This window comes from Haliaeetus albicilla, chromosome 14 (genome assembly GCF_947461875.1).
Source record: "Haliaeetus albicilla chromosome 14, bHalAlb1.1, whole genome shotgun sequence".
Classification (NCBI taxonomy): Eukaryota; Metazoa; Chordata; class Aves; order Accipitriformes; family Accipitridae; genus Haliaeetus; species Haliaeetus albicilla.
The window spans coordinates 31,316,817-31,340,545 of record NC_091496.1 but is presented as its reverse complement, the minus strand read 5'-3'; the positions used below and the strand labels follow the sequence as shown (position 1 = coordinate 31,340,545).

The 23,729-nt window shown below is 40.1% G+C and overlaps 2 protein-coding genes across 6 annotated transcripts; one reads left to right on the top strand and one right to left on the bottom strand.

Moving 5' to 3' along the window:
* Positions 1-206: 206 nt before the first annotated feature.
* Positions 207-9,449, bottom strand: THAP5 (THAP domain containing 5). Of its 4 annotated transcripts, none has more exons than XM_069802136.1 (3): positions 9,281-9,449; positions 5,133-5,322; positions 207-1,715 (listed from the first exon to the last, which is right to left on the bottom strand). In XM_069802136.1, the coding sequence occupies exons 1-3, from the start codon at positions 9,361-9,363 to the stop codon at positions 747-749; spliced, it is 1,242 nt and encodes a 413-aa protein (XP_069658237.1). In that variant the 5' UTR covers positions 9,364-9,449; the 3' UTR covers positions 207-746. The 4 variants fall into 4 exon arrangements, with proteins under 4 accessions (XP_069658237.1, XP_069658239.1, XP_069658238.1 ...); XM_069802138.1 differs by lacking the exon at positions 9,281-9,449 and adding an exon at positions 7,444-7,462; XM_069802137.1 differs by lacking the exon at positions 9,281-9,449 and adding an exon at positions 7,271-7,437.
* Positions 9,450-9,675: 226 nt separating this feature from the next.
* DNAJB9 (DnaJ heat shock protein family (Hsp40) member B9) lies at positions 9,676-19,795 on the top strand. Of its 2 annotated transcripts, none has more exons than XM_069802139.1 (3): positions 9,676-9,817; positions 14,052-14,279; positions 16,038-19,795. In XM_069802139.1, the coding sequence occupies exons 2-3, from the start codon at positions 14,063-14,065 to the stop codon at positions 16,466-16,468; spliced, it is 648 nt and encodes a 215-aa protein (XP_069658240.1). In that variant the 5' UTR covers positions 9,676-9,817; positions 14,052-14,062; the 3' UTR covers positions 16,469-19,795. The 2 variants fall into 2 exon arrangements, with proteins under 2 accessions (XP_069658240.1, XP_069658241.1); XM_069802140.1 differs by lacking the exon at positions 9,676-9,817 and adding an exon at positions 13,617-13,724.
* The last annotated feature ends 3,934 nt before the right edge of the window (positions 19,796-23,729 follow it).

Here is a 23,729-nt window from a genome sequence, read left to right as displayed (position 1 = left end):
TACCCAGCTATAGACTGTAAGAGAATCAATACTGATCAGATAGCACTCACTGAGTAATTCAAGCTTTCCCTTTTACTAACCAGCAAAAATATCACTATTTAAGATGGTTCTTTCCATTTGAGCTGAATCATCCAAAAAAAGAGATGGACCTGTTCACTGTAACAATAAAGAATTTTTGTTTCTAGAACTAAATGAAAGGAAACACCTTTTACTGCAGAAACAATTTTAATCAGATCAAAGTGTACAAAAAACTATCAGAACAAATGTTAGATGAACAGAAGACTAAAAAGTAATTGTGGCCTCACTGGACAATGTGTATTACATACCACCTTACTCATTTGAAAGAGAATTGGGACACTTTTTTTTTTTAAACAACAGTTTTATAATTGTCCATCCTACATGCTTATTCTGTCCATTCTACTGTTGCCCCAAATGCAGGAGTTGCATGTTTCAGAGGAGCCTGCAGCTAGAAAGGTTTAACTTATCTTTATTGATTCAATTCATATACTTTTTAACAAAACTTTAACAGGTTTAATTTTTTTTTAAAGCTTACTTGCAAGTCACTTTTTATAGGCAATACTCTACCACCTAGCTTTGGTAGTGGTTGATGTAACATTTTAAAGAATATTTGCTCTTCACACAATTTGCATTAGATGTTTAAAATACCATGACTGAAACAAAAGTTAATTCGTCCAAAAGGACAGTCAGAGGCTAAAATGATACTTTAGAACAATCATCAAAAGCCTTTACTGTATCATAGTCACTTCAAGTGTTGTAAAGCAGTTTTCTACAATCTTCAGCTTCTCTTCAGAAAGCAAGTTTTCTTGCTTCAGTTGTCCAATGAGAGCTTCCAAGGACCTAAGTCTCCCCAAAGTTTTTATCTCCTGCATTTCAAGTAGAGTTATCTTGGAGTGGAGCTTTGAAATTTTTTGCCAAAGGTGATCTCTGTCTATGTCTTGTTTGCAGTATGAATGCTCATTTTGCAATACTTCACTTCCACCATATGCATTCATATACACAGGTTGATCTGTTTCTGTCTCCTCTGTGTCAAGAAACTCTTGCTTAATAGGCAGGAAAGAACTATTTACTATTTCAGGCGCTTCTGAACTCTCGGCTGGCACAATAATAGCAATGACAGATTCTTCACTTCCACTGAACTGTTCAATTGTTTGTGTGACTGTACTCAGTAAAACTGCATTTTCACTTGTTGGCTGTACTTCAACAGAGCAGCCTACAACGTGAGAGTTAGGATTTTCAATTGCATAGTCAGTAATTGAACCTAAAGCATTTTTCAGTTTCAGAGATGAATTCAAATAGTCAGGGTCAGTAAATTGCAAGACTGTAGCGGTACAACCTACTGGATCCTGTGCAGAAGTATGAGCACTGGTAGATTCCATGCTTTGGACTGCTGCTGCCATTAAAACAGGATTAGGTTGATGTATATGCTGCTTAGATGAATTATCAAGAACAACACTGTCTGCCTGAAAGTCTTCTCCATTTTGAAGTTGCAGTTTTTGAATTTGTAAAGGTTTACTCAATGCAGTTGAGCAAACTACTTCTGCTTTTTCACCTACATTTTCTGCAATTACAGGATTTTTCTTTGGCGTACAAGGTTCAAGTGATACATGTGCCTTCTCTGACACGACATTTGTATTTGTTTCTTCCGCATCTTCTCTCTCTATCTCTTGTGAGCTGTTCCGAGAAGAATCTTTTTCCTGGAAGAAAAAAAAACCAAAAAACAACCACCTTGTAACTAGGAAATCACTTGAGCATAAAAAAATTGGGCAAATCTCATTCTGTACCGTGGTACTGCATAAAGAGTAATTTAGATGAGCGCTGTTTAAAAATTACACCAGAGACCTGAAAATTCATGTAAGCATCTTCCATAACTTTGCTTCAGGTCCTAAATGTTAAAATACTATTTTAAAGCTCTAAAGGCAATAATACTTTTTTTTTCTTTTTGAAACTCTACGGAACTTTACTGATTTACACGAGTCATCATAATTTTAAAAGCACTTGAAGAGAAGTGGCTACACAAATCTGTCTGACAAAGACTGGCTAGCACCTCCTATTCCTACTTGAAACATTGTATTAAATATATGTATATTAAATACACACAGTACAAGATTTTTGCATTAAAGATGCAACAAAGTTGGTTTAGAAAGATACAGCAAATTTTTAGTCATGCGGTCTACCCCAAAGAGAATTTAACAACAACAACAAAAGATCATGAACAGACTTGCAGAACAGTGAAACATATTCATGCACAATCACATAGTCTGATTTTTAAAGAAGCAATTCAATCCTGACAACTAAAGTTCGCAATTCATAAAAATGGAGAACTTTTTTCTGGATGGATAGAAGTCTTAGCAGAAGGATACAATTTTAACAAGACTTCATACAGAAGCTGGTACTGAAAGAGGGACAATTTGAAGCTTATCCTTTTTTAGCCACCTTTTTTTCCCTTCCTCCACATAAACTATATCACCACATAATTAGATTTAAGATCAGTATCCAAACAAGCTTTTTAGTATGTCAGTCAGTGAAACAAAAATACACTAATAGTGAGTGTCTTATTTTTTTCTAGTAGGTTTGATTATGAAGAGACCAAGCTGCAGAACTTGTGTTAGGCCTGTGGACTAAAAAACAAAACCAAAAATGCCCAGAACAAAAAGACCAGAACGAGAAGCAACTTTAACTTTGCTAACTAAATATAGACCAGGCAAAAAAAAAAACTGGGGGGAGGGGAGGGCGGGGAGAAGAAAAAAAAAGAAAGGGGGGCGGGGGGGGAAGTCCAGGCTGAAAAAACAGATGATCATAGAAAAGATAATTTTGAAGTGTATGTTCATAGGAGTATGTAAGTAGTCTGAAGTATCCTAAATACATTAAACTTTGTAATTCAATTTTACATGAAACTTCAGTTTTAAAAGGACTGAAAAATGTATACAAAAATAGAATTCATTTGGTTATCTTTATCTTTTCAAAGGTGATACTTAACATCACATCAATCTTAGGGATTTTGAGAGAATGAAGTATTTCCCTTTGTTCTACCAGCAGCTGAAAAAGGCCTTCTCAGAGTAAATCTTTTAACTAGATGAATCTCTTATGAAATTAATTAGGGAAATGTCCCCCAAAACCTTGCCTATCAGAACTGCCATTAAGGCTGAAGGAAAGGCACCAAAACCACCTCTCAGGATAGAGCTGCTTGAAGACAGACCTTTACTTTCATTGAAAAGCTTTCTCATCCATCGGTCCCTGCCCTCACACTCTTCAAAATAAAAATCCTTGCAAACTGATGTAGAATGGTTACAGATATCGAAACGCAGGCAACTAACATTGCTCTTGAGACACAAATATTCTTTATTTAGAAGAAGAAATAATATGAAAAGTTTCCTGAAGAATCATTAAGCATTTCTGGGAAGATACCCTTCGCTTGCTCCGTAATACATAAAGCAAGGTAGTAGAGAACAACATGCAAATACTGCAACTCTTCGCTCTCAGTTTTCCAAACCAAGGGTTTATAGCCAAGTGTTGAAAGGCAGCTTGGGATCTTATTCCTCTACATAAACTCAGGAACACACTAACAAGGGATTCTCCCCCAGAATAAGGAGAGCTCTTTCCCATGTCTTCGTGAATATTCAGTCTACGTAGAAAATTTGGGTTTGCGGCAACTACAGAACCAGCAGCCGAGTCAATGGATATTGTTGATTTGTTGAGGTGGTCACTGACAGGATATCTCTTGATGCTTAGAAAAGTGCAGTCAGAAGCGTAAGATTAAAAAAAAATAATGCCAGAGAGAGAAGTAAGACCCCAGGAAAGCAAGTTCACAGTATCACAGATACACAGAACTGGCATCTCTTTCCTTTTGATAGCAGGGAATTGATGGATACATTGAAAGGAAGCATATTCTTTTTCCAAACTGGATAAATCTATCTGGGATTTCCCAGGTATATATTGCTGATGCAAAAGTAATTTAGAGAAGCTATTGGTATGATCTTGGTAACACTACTACATAAAAAGTGTTACCTTCATAACTCTACTTTGTAGGTGTACTATGACTGGTCTATGGTCACATGCAAAACAAAAGAGAATGAAGAGATGGGGAAAAGCCAACTTTTCTTGGGGGTTAAATCACATAGTTTATCTGTAATTGTACAGAAGCACAGGGCAGCAAAGTCCAGTTCCAAAGTTAGGGCTCCCTGTTACAATAACAGCACAGGGAATTCAGGGATATTATCGAAGCGGGGGCGGGGGGGTTGGAAGGAAAGATATTTATTAAGTTCCTACTGCCACACATTGCAAGATCTTCTATTTTTGTATTTGAGAGATTTATCAAGATTGCTTTTCACTCTACAGAGTCAAAAGCAGTCTGGACAACACTTGCAGCTATTCAAGAAGACAGAGAACTTCATGACTAAAAATAAATTGTTTTGTAAAATTAATTAGCCACACATCTCAGTTTCAGCAATTTAGCCTTAATTCCAGTCCTTCCATTTCTCCCACCTCCAACATGATGATCCAGAGGAAGATAGTTATGTGCCAGAAGAGAACTAGCATAGCTTTGATCAAGAGTAGGTGCCTGTGTAGCACAGTATTTTTATTTAACCAATAGTACAACTCTGTGAAAGACAGAAAGATGGAATAATCTTTGTGGCCTATCTTCAACAGCGTACACTCCTGAGCTTTTAGGTGTTAGAGAGCTTAGGGACAGGAAAGAGAAATGCGTAGTTTGAAAATAACACATTCCAAAGCAAGTATTTATGTACAGTTAATAAAACGCCTTAAAAGAACATTAATATTTTAATTAAGAGTACTTGCACAGGAAAAAATATTTAGAATCATAATATTCTCATAGGAAATTTATTTTCCTATGGGAAATTTCCTACAGGAAATGCTTCTGTAGTTTCCAGTTAAAAAAGATATTGAACCTCCAGTCAAAGTTGTTCTTCCTTTACACTATAGAATCACATATTTGTTTTGTGTCAGTGCTGGCTGTTGACAAAATGTTTTGATGGACAGGAATTCTATTTTTAAAATAAAATACAAATATATTACAGATAATCAGAACATCTGTATTGTATCAATAGTTGGTTAGCTTTGTACTACAATAAAAAAAGATAGGAATACATTACCTCATCATTTGGGGAAGAGAAAATTGTTGGTACAGCAGTATGTTTCAAGTACCGTATACCCCATCGCACATCAAGGGAGTCGGGGGTAAAATGATCACTGCATAGGAGCTGGTGCTTGCTTGGAGTCCATGCATCTCGTTTCATATTCCGCAACCATTTCTCAAGTCTCTCTTTATCATGAAGTGGAAATCTTTTTTAAAGCAGTTGAAAAAACAAACAAAAACACAAACAAAAAACCTGTTATTTTTTTTCTTTCTTTCTTCTTTTTAAATAAAGAATATCTCATTATTGCTTACAAGGTAGTCTTTCCTTACAAAAACATTAAAATAATAATTTTTAAAAAAATTTAAATATTAAATGCTAATCAGGATGTCACTTACATGTTAATCCAATAATTATCCAAATTTTTTCTAGCTGGATGTTTGCTCCAGAGTTCAGCAGCAGAATTTCTGTTGATTTCTGCTAGCCAAGGGTTTCAGAACCCATGGGCAAGAAGTTTTGAAAGGTTTGATCCTGCAGCACTTGCTCAGAAAGTAGTTCTGCTGAAGTGAGATGAGATACTCTGACTTCACTTAAAAAAAGTTACATCTGGCCCTCACTTTAGAAATAGTATTTGTGAGGCTTTTCTGTCTTACTAGACACAACGACGAACAAATCCTTTTATTACTATTTTTTGTTTAACAGAGTACCTCTTAATATATGTCATACTTCAGATTATCAGATAATTTGGAAATGTGACTATTTCCAGTGCAGGATTTAAATTTTGTTCAAAAAGCGAATACGCACAAATGCAAAGCATTTCTGTATTTTGTGTTTCAGCAATTAAGCCTTCTTACAGTGTTGAGAGCCCACACAATATTATGTAATCCATAACTAACTTTTCAACCATCTAACCTACTTGAAAAGGAAAATGAAGAGTATACACGTTCACAGAAAAAAAAAAATTGATTTTGAAAATATATGCAAACAGTCAGACAAATTACATGGGAAAGAGAACTAAATTAAAAGAAAGTGGGCAAAGATATGCAATTTACTTAATTAATCGCAATACACAAATTAAAGGGAAATTAAAGGCTCATTATGATGCATGTACAGGCAAGCAGTTATGGCAATGGTAACACGAACATTCAGACCACTCTTGGCTCTCATCTCTTACCAGACAGATATCAGGGTATTTTAAATGTGCTTACAGATTTCTCTGGTGCATATCAAGTTTATTTTAACTCTAGCATGTAACGACATATGATACATAAACCATAACTTGAATTCTGAGCACTGTAGAATGACTCCTGTCAAGAAAACAATATTCCTTAGAATAGTGAGCAATAATAATTTAAAAAGATAAAAATCTATGTTTTTGTGTATATGAAACTGTAAGAGACAGATTCTTGTGGTCATTAAACCTGACCTGATTGTAACTGTAGGATGTAAAAAGTATTAGTTGTTGGCAGTATGATGGACAACCAAACATCCAGAGATGAACAAGTGCCTACAGCCTCTTTACAAGAGCCATTTTGTTTTACTCGCTAAACAGAAATAGAGCATTCCTATCTCCATTTCTCTTCCCTTAGCTCTTTTTTCCTTCTAATTAACAATCAGTTCTTTTGGTTATGCTTATTACCATACGTTTATGGAACGTTAATGCACAAAAAACCTGGTTCTGCGGTGAGGTATTCCCACACAACAGAAGCTGGGGAGAGGGCCTGCAGTGCTGAGTGTCACCCGAATGCTAAGAAAGGCACCAGTCAATCAGGCTACTACTTGGCAAACCCTAGATCCCACCCTCAAATCCCTGAAGCTGCAGGTTTCCTCCAAAAGCCACCCATGGCAACGACTCTCTTATGCAGGCCCACAGTGTTCCAAAACGGCAAACTCAAGATGATTTTGAGAGAAAAACACCTGATATCCACAGGGTAAATGTGCATGTCTTCACCCCTTCCCCAATCTTTTGAATTTGTTGCCATTTAAGTTTTCAAGTTACCAAGGAAACAGAGCAAGCTTTTCACGTATCTGGCTCTGAGTATCTGCAGGAATGCAAGGAATAATGCTGGCAAGAACACAATAACTTCTGAAGGACAGGTTAAATGTTCAGCCTTTTCAAATCCTGCCTACTTAGATCGTGTATGCCCAATACTCACATTACATATATTATACAGCATGCTCCATGAGTAACAGAGCTTAGCCTGGGGTGTCACTACATAGGCCCAAAAAAGGCTCTTAGGAAGAGGATGCTTCTTTCAACTGAAGGTCATGATACCAGTTGCACCCTCTGCAAGAAGGTCTTGAGAACGTTTGCTTCCACTGCCGTTACCTTTGCAACACAGCACTCACTGCTTTCCCCACAGTCAGCCAGCCTCAGATGGGAAACAGAATAATCTGTAGTGAGAGATAATGTCTGATAGCGAAATTTATTATGTTATCTTAAGGGCAACCTCGCCAAAACCTGCTCCTGCTTCAATATCCCCTTGCTTATCAAGGGAACCTGCTCTCTGGTGTAAACAGGACACAAAAAAAGGAAAGAGGAACGGACAGAATTTATTCAGCAACTGCCACCACTGCACAAGTAAGGCGGGTGAAGAAATAAAACAAAGAAGGGCAGTTAGGCCTGCTGAGATTAGGTCACAGTTAAAAAGTTCAGAAGGGGCTCAGACCCAAAACCACAGAGCAGCAGAGGACTTTGGGGTGGTAAGAGGCAAGGGAATAAAACTTGCAATTCCTATCAGTAGTAGCTGCTAATGTAGGGCAAGAGATCTCTGTAAACAAAATCTCAGCACCCTTTCTACAGGCCCATGATACTCATAATGCAGCACAATTCAACGGCTAGATACAACAGCTGTGTTTTTGCAAACATCTTTATATTGACGCCATACATTTGAATTTAAATATGTATCAGCACTCAAAACTTGTTTTGATCATCCATGTAGCACTCACATTCTCTAAAGCAATATAAATAATCTATTTCCCCTCATTTTCATGATTGTTTTATGACAAATCATGTATTAAAGACATGCCAGGAAAAAGAGTTTTCCTTGAATCTAAACTAAATTCCCTTTCAAAGCAGTCTTCCTACATAGTCTTGCTGATCTTGGAATAACAATGACTACTCAGCAACTGAAACAAAACTTAGTTAGAGGTATAAATTTTGCCCAAACAGACTTTGAGACTAGTTGTAGAAATTTATTCTTCAAATTTGTCTTAAATGCTACAAAATTCCTTCTGTTGACAAATGCTTATCATACCTTTATTCAACAGAAATAGATTAATATTTAGTTACCTGCACTGTGCTCCTCTCAGGGTTGAGAAACACTCACCATTCTGGGAGTCAACAGCCACGTAACCGCAACAGTACAGAGGTTACTGCGGGCTGGGATGGCGACCAATCCATCAGGTGGCCGGACAGTACCATGCAGCCACAATAAACTGATTTTTTGGCAACCGAGCTAGTTAGCTTCCAGCTAGCTCAGATGCCTCCAAACAAACCAGCAACACCTCTGTTGGCAGCGCAGGCAAGATAATGATTCTAGTGGGAATATTTAATTGTAAAGAATCAATATATGCTTACTTTCCTACTCTGCCAGACCCTTCGCTTAGGTTGCAAGCTGTCAGACGCAGGATGCTCGCCTCCTTCACCATGAAGCCCCAGCCTGCAGTAAAGCCTGCCCTGCCGAAACACCCCCTCCCCAAAGGCCGCCAGGCGGGTGAAAACCGGGGTAACCGGTGCCGCTTGGCTCCACCAGCTGAACAGCCTCACGATTACAAGCGCAAATTTCATTCCTCAGCCGAACCTCTCCGGTTTTCGCTTCGAGACCCCTCCGAGGCTGCTGTACCTCTCCCCCCCACGCGAGTAGCGCCCGCCTTGGCGGGGTGTGTGTGAGGAAACACTCGGCCTGTCGACCCTTTCCCCTTCCCCTCTCCCCCAGAGGTGAGAGCGTTATTTCCCTCCGGCCTCTCGGGACCCGGCAGGGTTCAAAGGCGACTACCAGCCCCTCAAGTTACTCCCTCGGCCGTTTACCCCCCTCCTCCGGCTCCTGAGGGGCCGCGGCGGGCCTCGCCTCACTCGAGGCCGGCCCCTTCGGCGTTCGCCATCCCCAGGGCCGGCAGCCCTTACCCAGACCCTCGGCCCTCACCCCCCCCCGCCGGCCACTCACGGGTAGAAGCTCAGTTTGCGCTGGTCCCTGGCGCTTTGGCCCCCTCGGTTCTTGCAGCAGGACGCGGCGCAGTACCGGGGCATGGCGGAGCGGGGCGGACCGGACGCGGGGCGGAACCATCCGCACAGCGGGGGCGCGGGGGGGGCGGGAGTCACGGGGACAACGGCCTCCTCCGCCTCCCACCGCCTCCTCCTCGCTCCGCCCCTCGCGTCAGGGTTGAAAAGCCCCGCCCGGCGGCGGCGGCTGTAGCAGTAGTACTGGCCGTCCGCCTGCCTCGCCCCGCGTCACGTGGGGCCGAGCGGCCAATGGCGCAGCGCTTCGTGTAGGAATCGCGGCCTTGGGGAAGGGGAAGGTCTGCGCGAGCGCCGGCGGCCGTTGGGCGGGAGCGGCGCGCGGGGCGCTGAGGGGCAGCGGCCTCTGTGCTGGCGGCGGCGGCGGCGAGGGCTGAGGTGGGGACGGGGCCTTCCCCCGACGGCGAGAGGGGCGGCAGCGAAGGGCCTGGGCCGCTGTGGAAGGGCTTGCGGAGGGGGTGCTGAGGTAGCTGGAGGGAAGAAGGGCGCGGAGGGGCCGGAGAGGTTAAGGGGGGCTGGGGGACGGGGGGTGGGGACGGTAAGGGGGGGGTGTGCGGCGCTGGGACTCGGCGTGGTGGGTTTATTTGGCCCTTGGGCTTCTCTGGGCTCTCGCTTCTCGCTAGGCCCTTCTGTTGTGGTCTTTTCCAAGCCTGGCCGATTTGGAGGTGGGACAGTGTCGCTGGTATGATCTGGTACGGCCCTAGCGAGGTTCATTAGGGGTCTGGCTAGGGCGGATGATGCCGGGGAGACTCTGTTTCGTTTCCCCGTTCTTCAGAGCAAGATTCAGGAGCCGCCTTCTAGATTTGGCTTTGCGGTCAGTATAGGAAAGGCCAAGGAAAGTACAAGCCCCGGAGTTTGACAGACTTTCCTGTAGCTGGCAGTGGACTAGGAGACTTGCTTACTCATCGGGTTAGTCGTGATATGAGAACCAATGGAGGACTCTGGTAACTCTCTTACTACTAATAAATCGTTTGCAAAAATAACTATATGACATCAGGATTCCACTGGATAGTGCATCGCACTTCCTGTAACCAGAGCAGTAGTGATGCTGTGGATTTTCTGAGTATGTGAGATTTTGTGAGTATAAGCATTAACCTAAGGTCTTTGGTGATTAATTTCAAAGAGGGATGGAATAGGGTGTTGGCATTGCAAGATGGAAGTAGCTCCTTATTTTCTGTATGTGACAGATTTTATTCCAGATGCATCATTCTTAAACATCATTTCATCATGCAGCTATTGATAAAAGTTAATAAACTGATAAAGAACTGATTGTTATCACCTCTATAATACTTTTGATAAACATCAGGCAGTATACTTCTTACACCAAGCTGAATAGTAGTTGAGATCTGTAACTACTCATCCAACAGAATTAAATAAAATAATCTGTGTTAATAAAATCTCTAACTTTACTGCTAGATGTACCTAAATAAAATGTGGTTCTTCATAATTGTTAGGAGAGGCTGTTTTGTGGCATGAGCTTGCTGTCAAGGAGTACACAGAAGTACACTTAAATTCTGGAATGTGCTTTAAGTAACTACTGTGCATAGCCTGGAAAGTGAAATTTATCTGTCCCTTTTCAAATGAGAAACTGAGGGAGAAGAAACTTAAGCAGAATAAGTGTTTAAAAGACTTCATTTTGAAAGGGATTGTAAAAATAGGGATGGCAGGGCAGAGGTCAGGCATTTAACAGTTGACTAGCAATGCTAAGATGCTGACAGCATATAAAATAGGTATTTTCTAAAAAGTAAATTGAATAATTGATGATGGTGTCTAAATATAAGACTTACTATGTCTTTGTGGTAACCTTAAGTTTAAAATGCTACTCATACTGGAGTTTCATTTCTGTTTGATTTTCATTTACGTTTCATTTTATTCTTGTATTTGAGTTTCCTTGAGTTGTTCAAGGGCAGCATTAAATCTGTCTATTTAAAATATAGTGAAACTTAAGTACTGATTTCTCTTTTTTTTTTTCAGATATGCTTTAGAAATCCAGATAAAAGTAGGGGCATTATAGCATAGAACAGAAATCCTAATGTAAAACTGTAGAAAAAGGAAAACTTAGGTGTAATTCATTATCAGGAATAATAGAAGTCGAGACAGGCAGAGCAGAAGACTTTAAAGGGGTGACTTCATGTTCTCAGGCTGTGATGAGCTTGGGAGTTATAAAAGAGGATTTGGCTCTTAATGAAGGACATAAACTGCTCTTTTTAGCTCTTTTTGTGTTTAATAGTAGAAGGGAGGCTAGCCTTAAGACAATGCAGTAGGTGATTATAGAAGCACTATGCAGGTGTGGGGACATGAAATAAAATAAAAACAATATCACATGTGAGATGATCTAAATCTGTATCTATAAAGCACAAACAGGAAGAAAGCCCAAAAAGTGTGGAAGGATGTACATGTGTGTAGCTCTTAGTGCCCAAGTGGCAAAGTTTCAGTTTAGTGAAGTGGTGGGAGAAAATAAGTGGAAAAGCCTTGGAAAGGCTGGTACAAAAAATATGTCTGGTATCATGCATGAAGAATACTGAAAAGAACTGTCTGTTTAGTATCTAAGTACACTGATCAAAATACAATTTGTTTCAACTGCTGTTCCTTAACACTTGATATCATGCAGGCTGCTAGCCAAATAAATGCTTAAGAGGGCATGGGTATGTTAATCTTAGAGCTTTTTGCTCCTGCCTCACAGCATTCATTTTAGTCCCCAACTTACCTGTTAGAAACTGTATTTATTTCCATTATTGGTGTTTGGGTGTTAATTTTCTGTACAGGGTATGGGCTTCCTATTAAAGTCTTGATTGTCTTACGTACTTGATATTCAAAGGTTTTGAACTCTGCATGACCAGTGTTTGGGCCACACACCATCTAAAAGTATTCTAACTTTTAATGGTACTCAGACTGTGAGGTTAGTTTATTCAACTTTCAGGGAAGTAATACCGTTCAACTCTGAGTTGTACTTAAGGTACGCTCAAATCGGTGTAATCTGGTGAGGGGGACATGTTACTTCTGACATGTTCAGGGCCTTGTTGTGCATCGTGCTGGTTAGGTGACAGCCAGCATTCTGTCTTTGAACAGGCATGTTTCTGTACTCTGTGTTTTAAATATAATGCACAGGCCTAGGAAAAATCATTTGATCTCCTCTCCTGGTAGGAAGAGCTCACCCTGTCCTTCACAAAAATCATGAAAGATCATGTGGCTACATGGAACTGATTTTTCTTATTACTTACTTATGCCACAGCTTTTTCCCTGAGTTCTAGCATCAGTTTGTTTTAAAATGTAACTTTTTGTCAAACGCATTGCTGAAAAAGAGTTAAATTTTTAATTATTGAAGCTGCTTGTCTTGTATAGAAGACTTCTTTTTGGAGTTCAGCTCAGACATTGAGAGTTTCATAGGTAAACCTTTATACGCAGTGGTATTTATCAGATGAATTCTTTGATATCAAACATACTTTTTTTATTTATAGTACAATTTCATATGAAAGTAAGCTAAGCCCAGCCCGTTGTAAAGTAAAGGAAAATGTGCTCTACTTGACTGAACTCGGTACTCTGAGTGGTTTACTCTTTATCATGTTCTTAGGTCAGTTAAATGACCTTCTGAAGGTGAACGTGAGTGTCTAACAGTCTTGTCTTCCAGCACCTTGCAGTTGATCTGTAGGCCAGTTGTGTTTTCAGGCTCTTACTGTTGCATGAGCTAATCAGTGAATTGGTCTTCCACTTGTCCTGGTTTAACCCCAGCTGACAATTAAGCACCATGCAGCTGCTTGCTTATTCCTCCCTGCCTGCCCCCCACCCTGCCCAGTGGGATGGGGGAGATAATTGGGGGGGGCAGGAGGGGAAGTAAAACTCATAGGTTGAGGTAAAGGCAGTTTAATAGGACAGAAAAGGAAGGGAAAATAATAATAATAATTGAATATACAAAAGTGATGCATGGTACAGTTGTTCGCTACCTGCTGACTGATGCCCAGCCAATCCCCAAGCTGTGGTGCCACCCAGCCAACTCCCCCCTAGTTTCTATACTGGGCATGATGTCATATGGTATGGAATACCCCCTTGGTTTGTTTGGGTCATCTGTCCTGGCTGTGTCCCCTCCCAGCTTGTGCACTCACAGCCTCTGCTGGTAGGGCAGTGTGAGAAGCTGAAAAGTCCCTGACTTAGTTGTTGCGAAGCAGTGTTTATACTAAAATATCAGTGTGTTGTCAACATTAGCCTCATCCTAAATCTAAAACACAGCCCTATACCAGCTACTGAGAAGGAAGTTAACTTTATTCCAGCTGAAACCAGGACATCAGTACTGAGTGGGTTTTTGCAACCTTCGCTTTAATTTAGAGCTGCTGTGTTTATGGTCCTAGAACTCAAGGATTGGTTTAAAGCTAGTTAAGGTATGCCAGCATGAACTGTTTGATACAGTGAAACATATTGTATGTGTACTTCAACAGCTCTGTGGGAGAATGTATGGTTAAGGATACACCGAAGTATGCTTGTGATGCATGTGAAATGTGAATTCACAGTGTTTTCATTTACATATTCTGTGATTATGAAACTAGGGGAATGGAGTTTGACGTGTGTGAAACAATGTGTTTACACATCTGTCACTGAGTGACTCCTGAAACATACAGGTCTTCCTCTTCTGGCTTATAGCTGTACCTTTAAGTTGTTGCAGAAACTGAAATAACTTGTTCTTCAAGTATATTTCTTTTTCTTTCTAGGAACCAGAGAAATGGCAACTACGCAATCTGTCTTCACATTTGCTCTCTGCATTTTAATGATAACTGAATTAATACTGGCTACAGAGAGCTATTATGATATCTTAGGAGTTCCAAAAAATGCATCTGACCGCCAGATCAAGAAGGCGTTTCACAAGCTGGCTATGAAATACCACCCAGACAAAAATAAGAGTCCTGGTGCAGAAGCAAAATTTAGAGAAATTGCTGAAGGTAATATATGCTATCCTTAGTCTTAATAATTTAATACATGGCTTATATCTGTGAGCAGATGTGGTTACTTAGGTTTGCTCTGGTTTTGCTGAGTAAGAGGTTAAAAGATTTTTTCTTATTTCTGTTTCTGTGTGTCAAATGTCCAGTATCAGTATCTGGCTTGTTTCTGTGTCCTTGTACGTAGGCAGGCCTTTTACACAGTTTATGCATTCCTGCTTATTAGGCTTTTTGGCTTATGCCTCTTGTCACAAAAACATACTTGGCAGTAGGACAACTTTAGCCCTAGGAGGTTAATTCTTATCTTTTGATCTGTCTAGTAAGATCCAGCTCAGGATTACTAGGGCTTCAGGGGGACCTAACAGCAACCTTCCAGTAACTGTGGGGAGATTATAAAAAAAAAAAAATACAGCAAAGTGGTTCATGGTGGGAGTACAAGAGGTTCAGAGTGTTTATAAGGAAAAACTTCTTCATCTTGAGGATAGGCCGGTGTTGGAACAGGTTGCTTAGAGAGGTTGTGAGGTCTCCAACCTTGGAAATTCATCAGGAATGAGTGGATAAAGCCCTGAATAAGCTAGTCTGATCTCATAACTGACCCTGCTTTGAGCAGGAGGTTACAGTACAGATCTTCTGAGGTCACTTCCAACCTGAGTTACCCTGTGGTCCTAGGAATACACCATTCATAAGTGTTTTGTGATAAAATATAATTGTGGAAGTGGATAATCAAGAATAGAAAAAGGCTTGCTGAAAAATCAGGTGTTCCCACATCTGATCCCCATAGACTCTGTTATAACATCCATCTGTGTAGTTCTAAGCTAGCAGGAGATTTCTGGGTTTTACCTTCTTGTCTGCAGAAAAATTATTTTGAAAGAAAGGTAGTCATTAATATAGTGAAAGGGAGGGACAGTCTCGTTAGATACTTACTGTAGTTAGCACCTATTGCGGGAGGAATTGGGAACTCTTAAGTAAGTGTTGAAGTATATAGAATAGTTGCAAGCCTTTGACAGATAAGAAAATGGAAGTGTTTGAAATACTTAATGTTTCAGAATAGGTATATTATCTGTCAGAGTTTCTGCCTTGGAACACCAGTAGCTGTAGTTGTAGACCAAAGATCAGATGGAAACCTAATTTCATTTCAGATATATCCAGTCACAAAATCTAGGTTAATTGTTGAACTTTTGAAAAACCAAGAATTTGGACACAGGGGAAACTAATTCCCTTTATCTCCTTGATGTTTATCTTGTTGCTTAGTTGTAACTGCGGTCTAGCTAGAACCTGCTGGCTGGCAAGTAATTTTGCAGACACTGCACTGTGTTACTGTGATAGGAATGCAGTAGGCAGTTCATTTTGTTAGGTAGTGCTCCTAACTCATCCTCAGTCCTCCAGTCTTTCTGATCACCATATGTCATTGCTATTTTCTTTCAAATATAAACACTAATCTTTAATGCTAGTTAAGCTATGTTGTATTATGTGAATTTAAAATTTTGAGGATATAATCTGTCCTCATAGTATAGCTATATTTATTATTATAAATATTTGTTTTGAAACAGCTTATTCTGGATTGGAAAAAGTTAAACAAATGTTGACCTTCGTTGGGCTTGCATATTGAATGAAAGTCTTGCTTGAAATTTGTCCTGTTGAGGGAGTGGGAGAAAGCTGTTCTTTGTATTTGTGTATGGTTTTCTTTTGTTGCTGTTTGGGTTTTTTTTCAAATGAGAATGTAAATAAACTTTTACAACTTTTTCTTTTAAATGGAAATAGCATATGAAACATTATCAGATGAGAATAAACGAAGAGAATATGATCAGTTTGGCCGTCATGGAGGACAAGGAAATAATGGAAGCCCGTTCCATCAGTCATTTAATTTCAACTTTGATGATCTGTTCAAAGACTTTGACCTCTTTAGTCAAAACTCACGGTCCAAAAAGCACTTTGAAAATCACTTCCGAAGTCATCGGGAAGCTCACAATCGGCAAAGGCGTTCTTTCCAAGAGTTCTCCTTTGGAGGTGGACTGTTTGATGATGTGTTTGAAAATATGGAAAAAATGTTTTCGTTTAGTGACTTTGAAAATGCACACCGGCATGCAGTGCGAACTGATACCAGATTTCATGGATCCAGTAAGCACTGTAGGACTGTCACTCAGAGACGAGGAAACATGGTTACCACATATACAGACTGTTCTGGACAATAATGTTTCCTTTCTTTTCATCTCTTTTCTTCTTCTTTCAACATCTTCATGATCTTTCTTGGTTTTGCGCTAACACGGAAAAATTCTTTGAACTGTGTGTTCTAAAAAAACACTTAACTGCTATAAAGAAATTGTAGATGAAAACTAATCTTCAGAATAGAAACAACATGCATTTGGGAAGTAGATGTCTCAGTAACTACTTAGAATGGGAGAGAAATCTCATGTGGCAGAGGAAATTATGTGTATTTCAGTTTAGTAAACACTTTCCATAAATCTGAACTTCAACACAAGATATATATTTTTAATTTGAGAAATGTAATATAATTTTTTCATACATGCCAATTCAAGACTGTTTGAGTTACTGGTGCATGGATTGCAGCAGAGGGGAAACTTTAACTTTGAAGTGCTGCTTTTTTTATCACATCTTTCCAAGTTTTCACTTGCAGTTTTTACCTGATACAGACTTACTGTGCAAATTGGATAATTTACGCAAATTACCATCAGAAATATGACTTACCTGGATCTTTGTTACTCTGTCCAGCATTGCAAATATATTAATCATAAAACACTTCTTAAAGTTGGAAAATAACAAGAGGAAATATGTTAAGATTGTGCTTCACCTAGGAGAGTGATGTTGGAATTAATTCTATTTCTGCATAGCCTTTCATTGGCCTGAAAAGATCTTGGGATTTGAATAACCCTTGACTTATTTAAGGGATATTCATGTATGTAAGCTTGTGTGCATGCAAGGTCTCTTTTTTTTCTTCCAGAATACAAATAACTGTTTATCGAGGTTTGGAAGAGCATACTGAAAACACTCTTGTTTTATGCTTATTATATTACCACGTGTGCAATGTAGTTTCCTTAGCTCAGTTTATTGAACTTAAGTACTCCTCTGTGCTCTTGTGAGCTTAAACAAGATAAGCTTGCCTGCGGATTCCTAGTGTTTCTGGAAGGGCCTAAATAAAAAAATAGATAGATTGTGTTTAGATTGACAGATTTATTACCTGTCAGCAGGAATTTTTCAGTGTTGTGATTTGAAAGGTAAATTCTTAGCATAAACACAGAGTAAAACTGAAAATTACAATTGTTGTATTCATCTAATGCCTTGTGGTGCTGGAATCTGCCAATAAGGACAGTACTAATGGGTATCAATTTCAGCACCATGGAAATCTGTAACCAGTCTAAACTATTTAAAACTAAAAAAAGAAAAAAAACAACCCACAACAAAACCCCTGACTATTTTAACTGATGTCAAGCCAAAAGTTTTGTTTTATTTCTTAACTAGTAATACAGGTTTAGTATATTAAATTGGTTCCCCTTAGTAAGATTACTGGCACCACCCACATATTGCTGTCCCTTCAGAACTGAGATAAGAATTTACCTCTCAGATTGATTGCATGAGCAAAATGAGCATTTTAAACAGCAGGGTTTTAAATAGGCTTTGAGTTCTTAAAATCTGTATCAGAAGAGATTTAACCCTTTGCTTCTCGGGTGGATGTTGAAAGCTGCCTATTTGCTGAGTAACTTTAACCTTCCCCTCAAGGGTACGTATTATTGCTTGTTCAGTTTTCGTTCTCTAAATACTTGGAATGGATTGTTGCATTATATTAAGTGCTTTTCCTTTTCCATGTTCTTTATTTATTAATAGACTAATACCTCATATATGGTCTTTATCAAAAGCCAGTAATTTGTGCAACATTATCGGAATGTGCAATATTCTTATAGTAGGAAAAGTGCTGGAGTGAGTGTGTTTATTTCCACCCTTTTTCTGTTTAGAGATTTTTTAGTTTCTTCTGTATAATTAATATATGATTCAACCAAAAGTTGTAATTCATGTAGACTTCTGCATTTTTTCTTTAACATACTCCATCAGTCCTGTGTATGAATCAAATTATCTGATTCATATCATATGGGCATCTAAGTGAACAAATTATGAACTTTAAGTTCTTAATTACTTTCACAAGTATCAAGGTATTTTTAGAGGTCATTTCTGTATGCATTTGAGGAGAGTTTTCACACTGAGAAGACTTTGGAAGGATGTGGCCTTTAGTATTAAATATAAGAGTATTAGTGAATGTCCTTTAGGGATGATGACTGCTGGAACTTAGAGGTGGAAGCCAACTCTAGAAGCAGGATGCAAAGGTAAAATGTTAATGCCTTTCTTAGTCTAATAAATATTTTCTTAATTAAAAAAAAGTGGAAACAGCAGAATGAGTAGTTCTTAAGTGTGGGAGAAGGAATATTTAAAGTTCCTACTAGAACCAAACCACTGACTTGTCCAAAGGTAGTTTTCTCCAGTTACGAACATGGGTCCATTCCGTAATCCTGAATTACAGGAATAATAGCTAAAATGTTCACTTTAAATTGTAGGAAACACAGCCACCCCCACAATTTAAGACTCTTTTAAGTGACTGTGTGAGGTTACCATCTTTCAGGCTAAGCTTTTAGGTGAAAATCAAGGGTCCTTGGCTGCTCCTAGGTTAGCTTCCCCTCTTTAAGGATGCTCCAAACTTTATTCACACAAAGTGTACTTGTTTTCCTTAACTCTTTAAAGTCAAAGTGTGAAACCTAATAAAACGGTAGGATTGCTAGTTTTCTAGGTGATAGTACATTAAAAAGACTTCTGCCTAGTCTATTTTCATCTGCTTCCATATTAGTTCTCTTAATTACTTGTCATAGGAAAACCAACAAATACTTCTATTATTCCTATGGCTTCTCCAAGTGACCTTTCTGCTTGTTTTGGTTGTTGATCCGAGGTGAAATCCAAAGGAGAGCTCATCATTAGTACCGAAGAGTCTCGTGTATTGCTATCCATATGACTTCCCATGATGGCTATGCTTTGAATAGACTTTAGCTGAAGAAATTCAGGCAGGCTTTCCTCAGCCAGCAGTCTTCAGTTCCATGGCTATCAGAACACAAGCTTGCAAAACATGTTGTGCTTCTCACTTCTTCAGAGCTCTTGCACATTCTTTTCCTATTTTTAGTGTTTGCTTCATGGCAGGTTCTCCAGCGGAAGTCCTGATATAACCTTATGACACCCCCTACTTCAGAAGTTTAAGTGCCATCTTTGATCTCCATATCTTGTGAAAAGACCCAGGAAAACCTAATTTTTTGTTGTGTGAGGGTGAAAAATACAATTCTTAACTATTTTTTGAAAGGCATTTATGCATATGTAACTCCATATGGTTGAGTTTCTAAAACTTTACAAAAAAAAGTGGTTTTTTTATGTTTGTTTTTTCCATTATACTTTTGAAACGCAGTATCTAGTGGAGATGAAAGTACTGTAAACTTAATTAGGGTGCCATTACATTAAATGTGTGAAAATTGTTTGTGTGATGTCGTGTTTTTTTTTCCCCTCTCCTTCAAGATGTAGATGGAAGCCAAATTCAAGTGGGTTGTGTGGCACTTGTGTTTTATGGAACACTTTGGCCTCTACGGTTTCCCTGAATGGGCTGGTGGGGTTGGCAGGGAGAAGGGCATGGGGTTGAAAGAAATTGACTTAATTTTACCTGGTTTGGTTTTTTTTTTTAGAGATGTTAGGAATTGGTTGGACTCTTTTGAGAGGTGATGGGTATAAGAGCTGAGAGACTCTGCCTTGAACTGTTGGCTCTCTGCCTGCTGCCTGCTCTGACCACCCTGCTGAGGTGTGGGAGAGTAGTACGATCAGGCTAGGTTGCCACTCAAAAGTGCAGATTCTGAAGCCAAGATTAGGATGTGGTCATGCCAATTTGAAAGTTGACTGCAAGACTGTGCTTGAAAGTTCTTGTTTTCTGGGTCTAATCCTTAGAAGGTGGAGGTTATAAGTTTTGGGGTTTGGTATGTCTTAGTGGGCCATTCCTCATTAGAATAGTCTTCCCTGGAACCTAAGCAAATCTGCCATCTTAGCAATGCAAAACCAAATTTTGAGGACTAAATGTGTTGGAGACAATGGAAGATGTGTTATTTTTATGCTGAGCAGAGTGTTGGTTTTTTTAAATTATTTGTAAATTGAAAACTTGCATCAGAATTGTCTGTTGGACTTGAAACAAAAGCCTTGTGTAGAGCATGTTGACTGTGCCATGTATGGGGCTTGTTTCAGAATAAAATGCTGTTCAGAGGATCATCTGGCTGTGGTGGCTGACATGGGTGAGCCTGACAGGTCTGCCCTTGGGTAGTGATTCATACAGCCATGCTGCTGACTTCTGTAGTGTGGGCACCTGTTTCTTTAGGGACTGGATAGAGACCAGCTTTGTAGAGGCCCCTCAGCAGCTGTGATATCAATTGACTGTCAGTCACTCCTAGCATAAGTCTGAATCAATTCTAGGTTAAGGCTGGAACTCATCCTTGATTCCAGTTTGTTTAAAAAAAACCCCAAACCCAACTGCTTTGAAGTGATGTACTCCAAAGCTTAGGCACGGTGGCAAACAACATTTTATATGGGGCATGTTCCCTGTTAAGCAGTGGGTTTGATTCAACAGCATTTATTTTCAGAAGTATGGTAATGCTGAAATGAATGTTATTGCTTGTGTTGTTGCTCCTGTCACTGCAGTTGCACCAAAAGGTGCTGTGGAGGAGCTCAGGTCACTAGGGATGGCTGCAGTATTCTACCAAGACTTTGAGACACTAACTGGAGATGGTGGACCATCTTTTCCAAGCAGTTCTTCTGGGACAGACCTCCAAGGAATGAATGTACACCTGGTATCAACAGATATATATTCACTGTTTTGGGGGTTTTGGCGAGGGGGAAGGCTGGGGTTTTTATTTATTTATTTTCACTTGTGTTGCAGGTCTGTTGAGAGTGAGTTGTGTGTTTCTCTAGGCTGGCAAAAACTGACACGCTTCTCAAATGTATGGTGAGGAGAAAGGGGGAGGTGCCTGACCCATCTTTGCTCAGTCTGACACCCATTCTCCAGCTATAGGCAGCTAGGAGGGGGTGCTGATGGTCATCCTGATCAGCAGTGCTGGTGTCTGGTTGCTGTGGGAGTGCAAGCCTGACCTCAGAGCTGTCTACTCCAGTGCAGGTGCATGGGGTATTCCCATTGTGTGGGTCTGATGCTTGGGCTTTGCAAATACTGCCACAGGCTCTTTTGACTTGCAGATGAAAGAGAGACTAAGCTGAGGAATGTTTAAAGAAATGGATCATCTGGGTTTGTTTTTTTTAACTGCGTGGAGTACTTTGGCAAGGAAAAACAGGAGTGGGGAGAGGAGAATGAGGAAACCAGTAAACCAGTGCTGTCTGAGCTAAGGTAGAGAGGACCTCTGTCAGTAGCTCATTTTATTAACATGTTTGTGGGGCTGTAATGTCCCAAGTCTGAAGCTGAAGAATTGTGGCTAGCATACATCTGGAAGCCAGAAGCGGAAGCAGAGACAGTTACAGGCTGGATGTAGAGGAACCGGAGGAAATAATGTTTGCAATGATTGCTCTGGTGTTACAGGTCACCCAGCTCCTTATGCCTCACAGCACCTCTCACTGCGTAATGATGGTGACCTCTACCCTGGGACTTCTCGAGGGAGTAGTCAGGATGAAAATAAATGTTTCTGTTTCAATTACTGGTTAGGACCTAGATGAAGTACTCATTTGTGTGGCCCTCTTTTTCTCCAGGTATGGCTGCCTGACTAGGGAGTGTGTGGTGGTGGTGGGGAATTGGCCTGGCCCCAGAGAAAGGCCAGGAATTGTGGAAGGCACAGGTGACATAAGCACTGGTGGTGTGGCTCGTCTTCCAAAACATGAATCTCCTGCAATGCCAAATGGAGCATGGTTTTAATAATATGAACTGTGGGGCGGACAGGGTATGGAGATGTGAGTGTTGGAGTGACTTCAGGTATGTTACAGGTGTACTGCAGTATATAGATGAGCTGCAGGATGGTGTCCTCAGCATGATCTGGGGTGTGGAGGGTAGTGTAATGTTTCAGAGTTCAGAACATCTGCTGTTCAGGGTGGATGAGGTCAACCTGCTCCAGAAGCGCAGAATATTGCGTAGTCCACATCAGCTGACCCTGGGGGCTATACCTGTGTTGATGTTTTCTGAAACTCTAGTTTCCAGTTTTGTGTTGAACCCTCTTGTTAGGCAGCACTTGTTACTAGAATTTTATCTAGATGTGAGAAAGAGAGAGAATACATTTTAGGTGGTTACTTGATGATATTGCCATCATCTGTTCTTCATCTCCCATTGGCACGAAAGTGAATATGCTAAATGTGAAACAGGAAGGATGAAGTGAGCCTTGTCTGAGGGGTCCCACTTGACTTTAATCCATTTCAATTTAGCACCTGGCCCTTGCAAGATTTTTAGCTTTGAATATGCAGGATTTTGGGTAGCGATCTAATGAAAAGTTGTGTATTATGCCCACAGGGCAGGAGTAACATACGTTTCTCTTCTGCCATGCAACAATAAACACTTCAGAGAACTCAATTAAATTATAAAGTGGAGCTGAAATGTCTGTCCTGGGGCAGTGTTCGCCAGACTCTACTACTGGCTGAAGTAGGGGAACCCATGGAAATGCCATGATCATAATGCTGAGCATGCAGAGCTCCAGCTGGGGAAGAATATACTCTCTCCTCTGCCCAAATTCCTTAATGAATCCAAACAATGACTTTGATTCAGTCTTTCTGCTTTAATATGTAAATAGGTGACATGAAAGTTGTTTTAAAATAATACAGGTCTTTGGCCTGTCAGGCAGCTAATGCATGCTTGGGTGGATGGTTCTGCTACCTACCTCTTGGTAGCTCAAACTTGGAGACAGGTGGGGAGGCAGGGCAGAGGGAGTGCTGGGATCAGTGTGCAGATGTTATCACTTGTGTACAAATAATTACCTGTGCAGGTGGAGCATATATACAGCTTGCTTCTGCTAATTGCTGAATGTAGAGGTTGTGGCTTGTTGGTAGAAGTGTTATTAAAATCAAGAAACACACATTGTCTCCTCCTCTTCTTACAGCTGCCTTCCCCCCCACTATTTTTTTTCCTTCTGATGACTGGGGCTCTGCTCTACTCCAGTCCTTCTACTTTGCCATTTGGCAATGGCTATAGTTACTGTGTTTCTACTTGCTTTGCAAGTTCCTGTCAATTCATTTTAGTCTGTGCATACAAAAGGTATTGCAACCCAATGACATTTTTTGAAATGGTACAAACCATTTCAGTGCAACCTAATTTCCTCCTGTCTGTCTTTCCCCATTTCCTGCTAGCCAAGTATACAGTATGGGGTTTTGTACATGTTTTCTGCTTTTATTCTGTCTGTGGGGGACAAATGATACCGAATCTTGCATAAAGTGAGACAGGTGCTGACA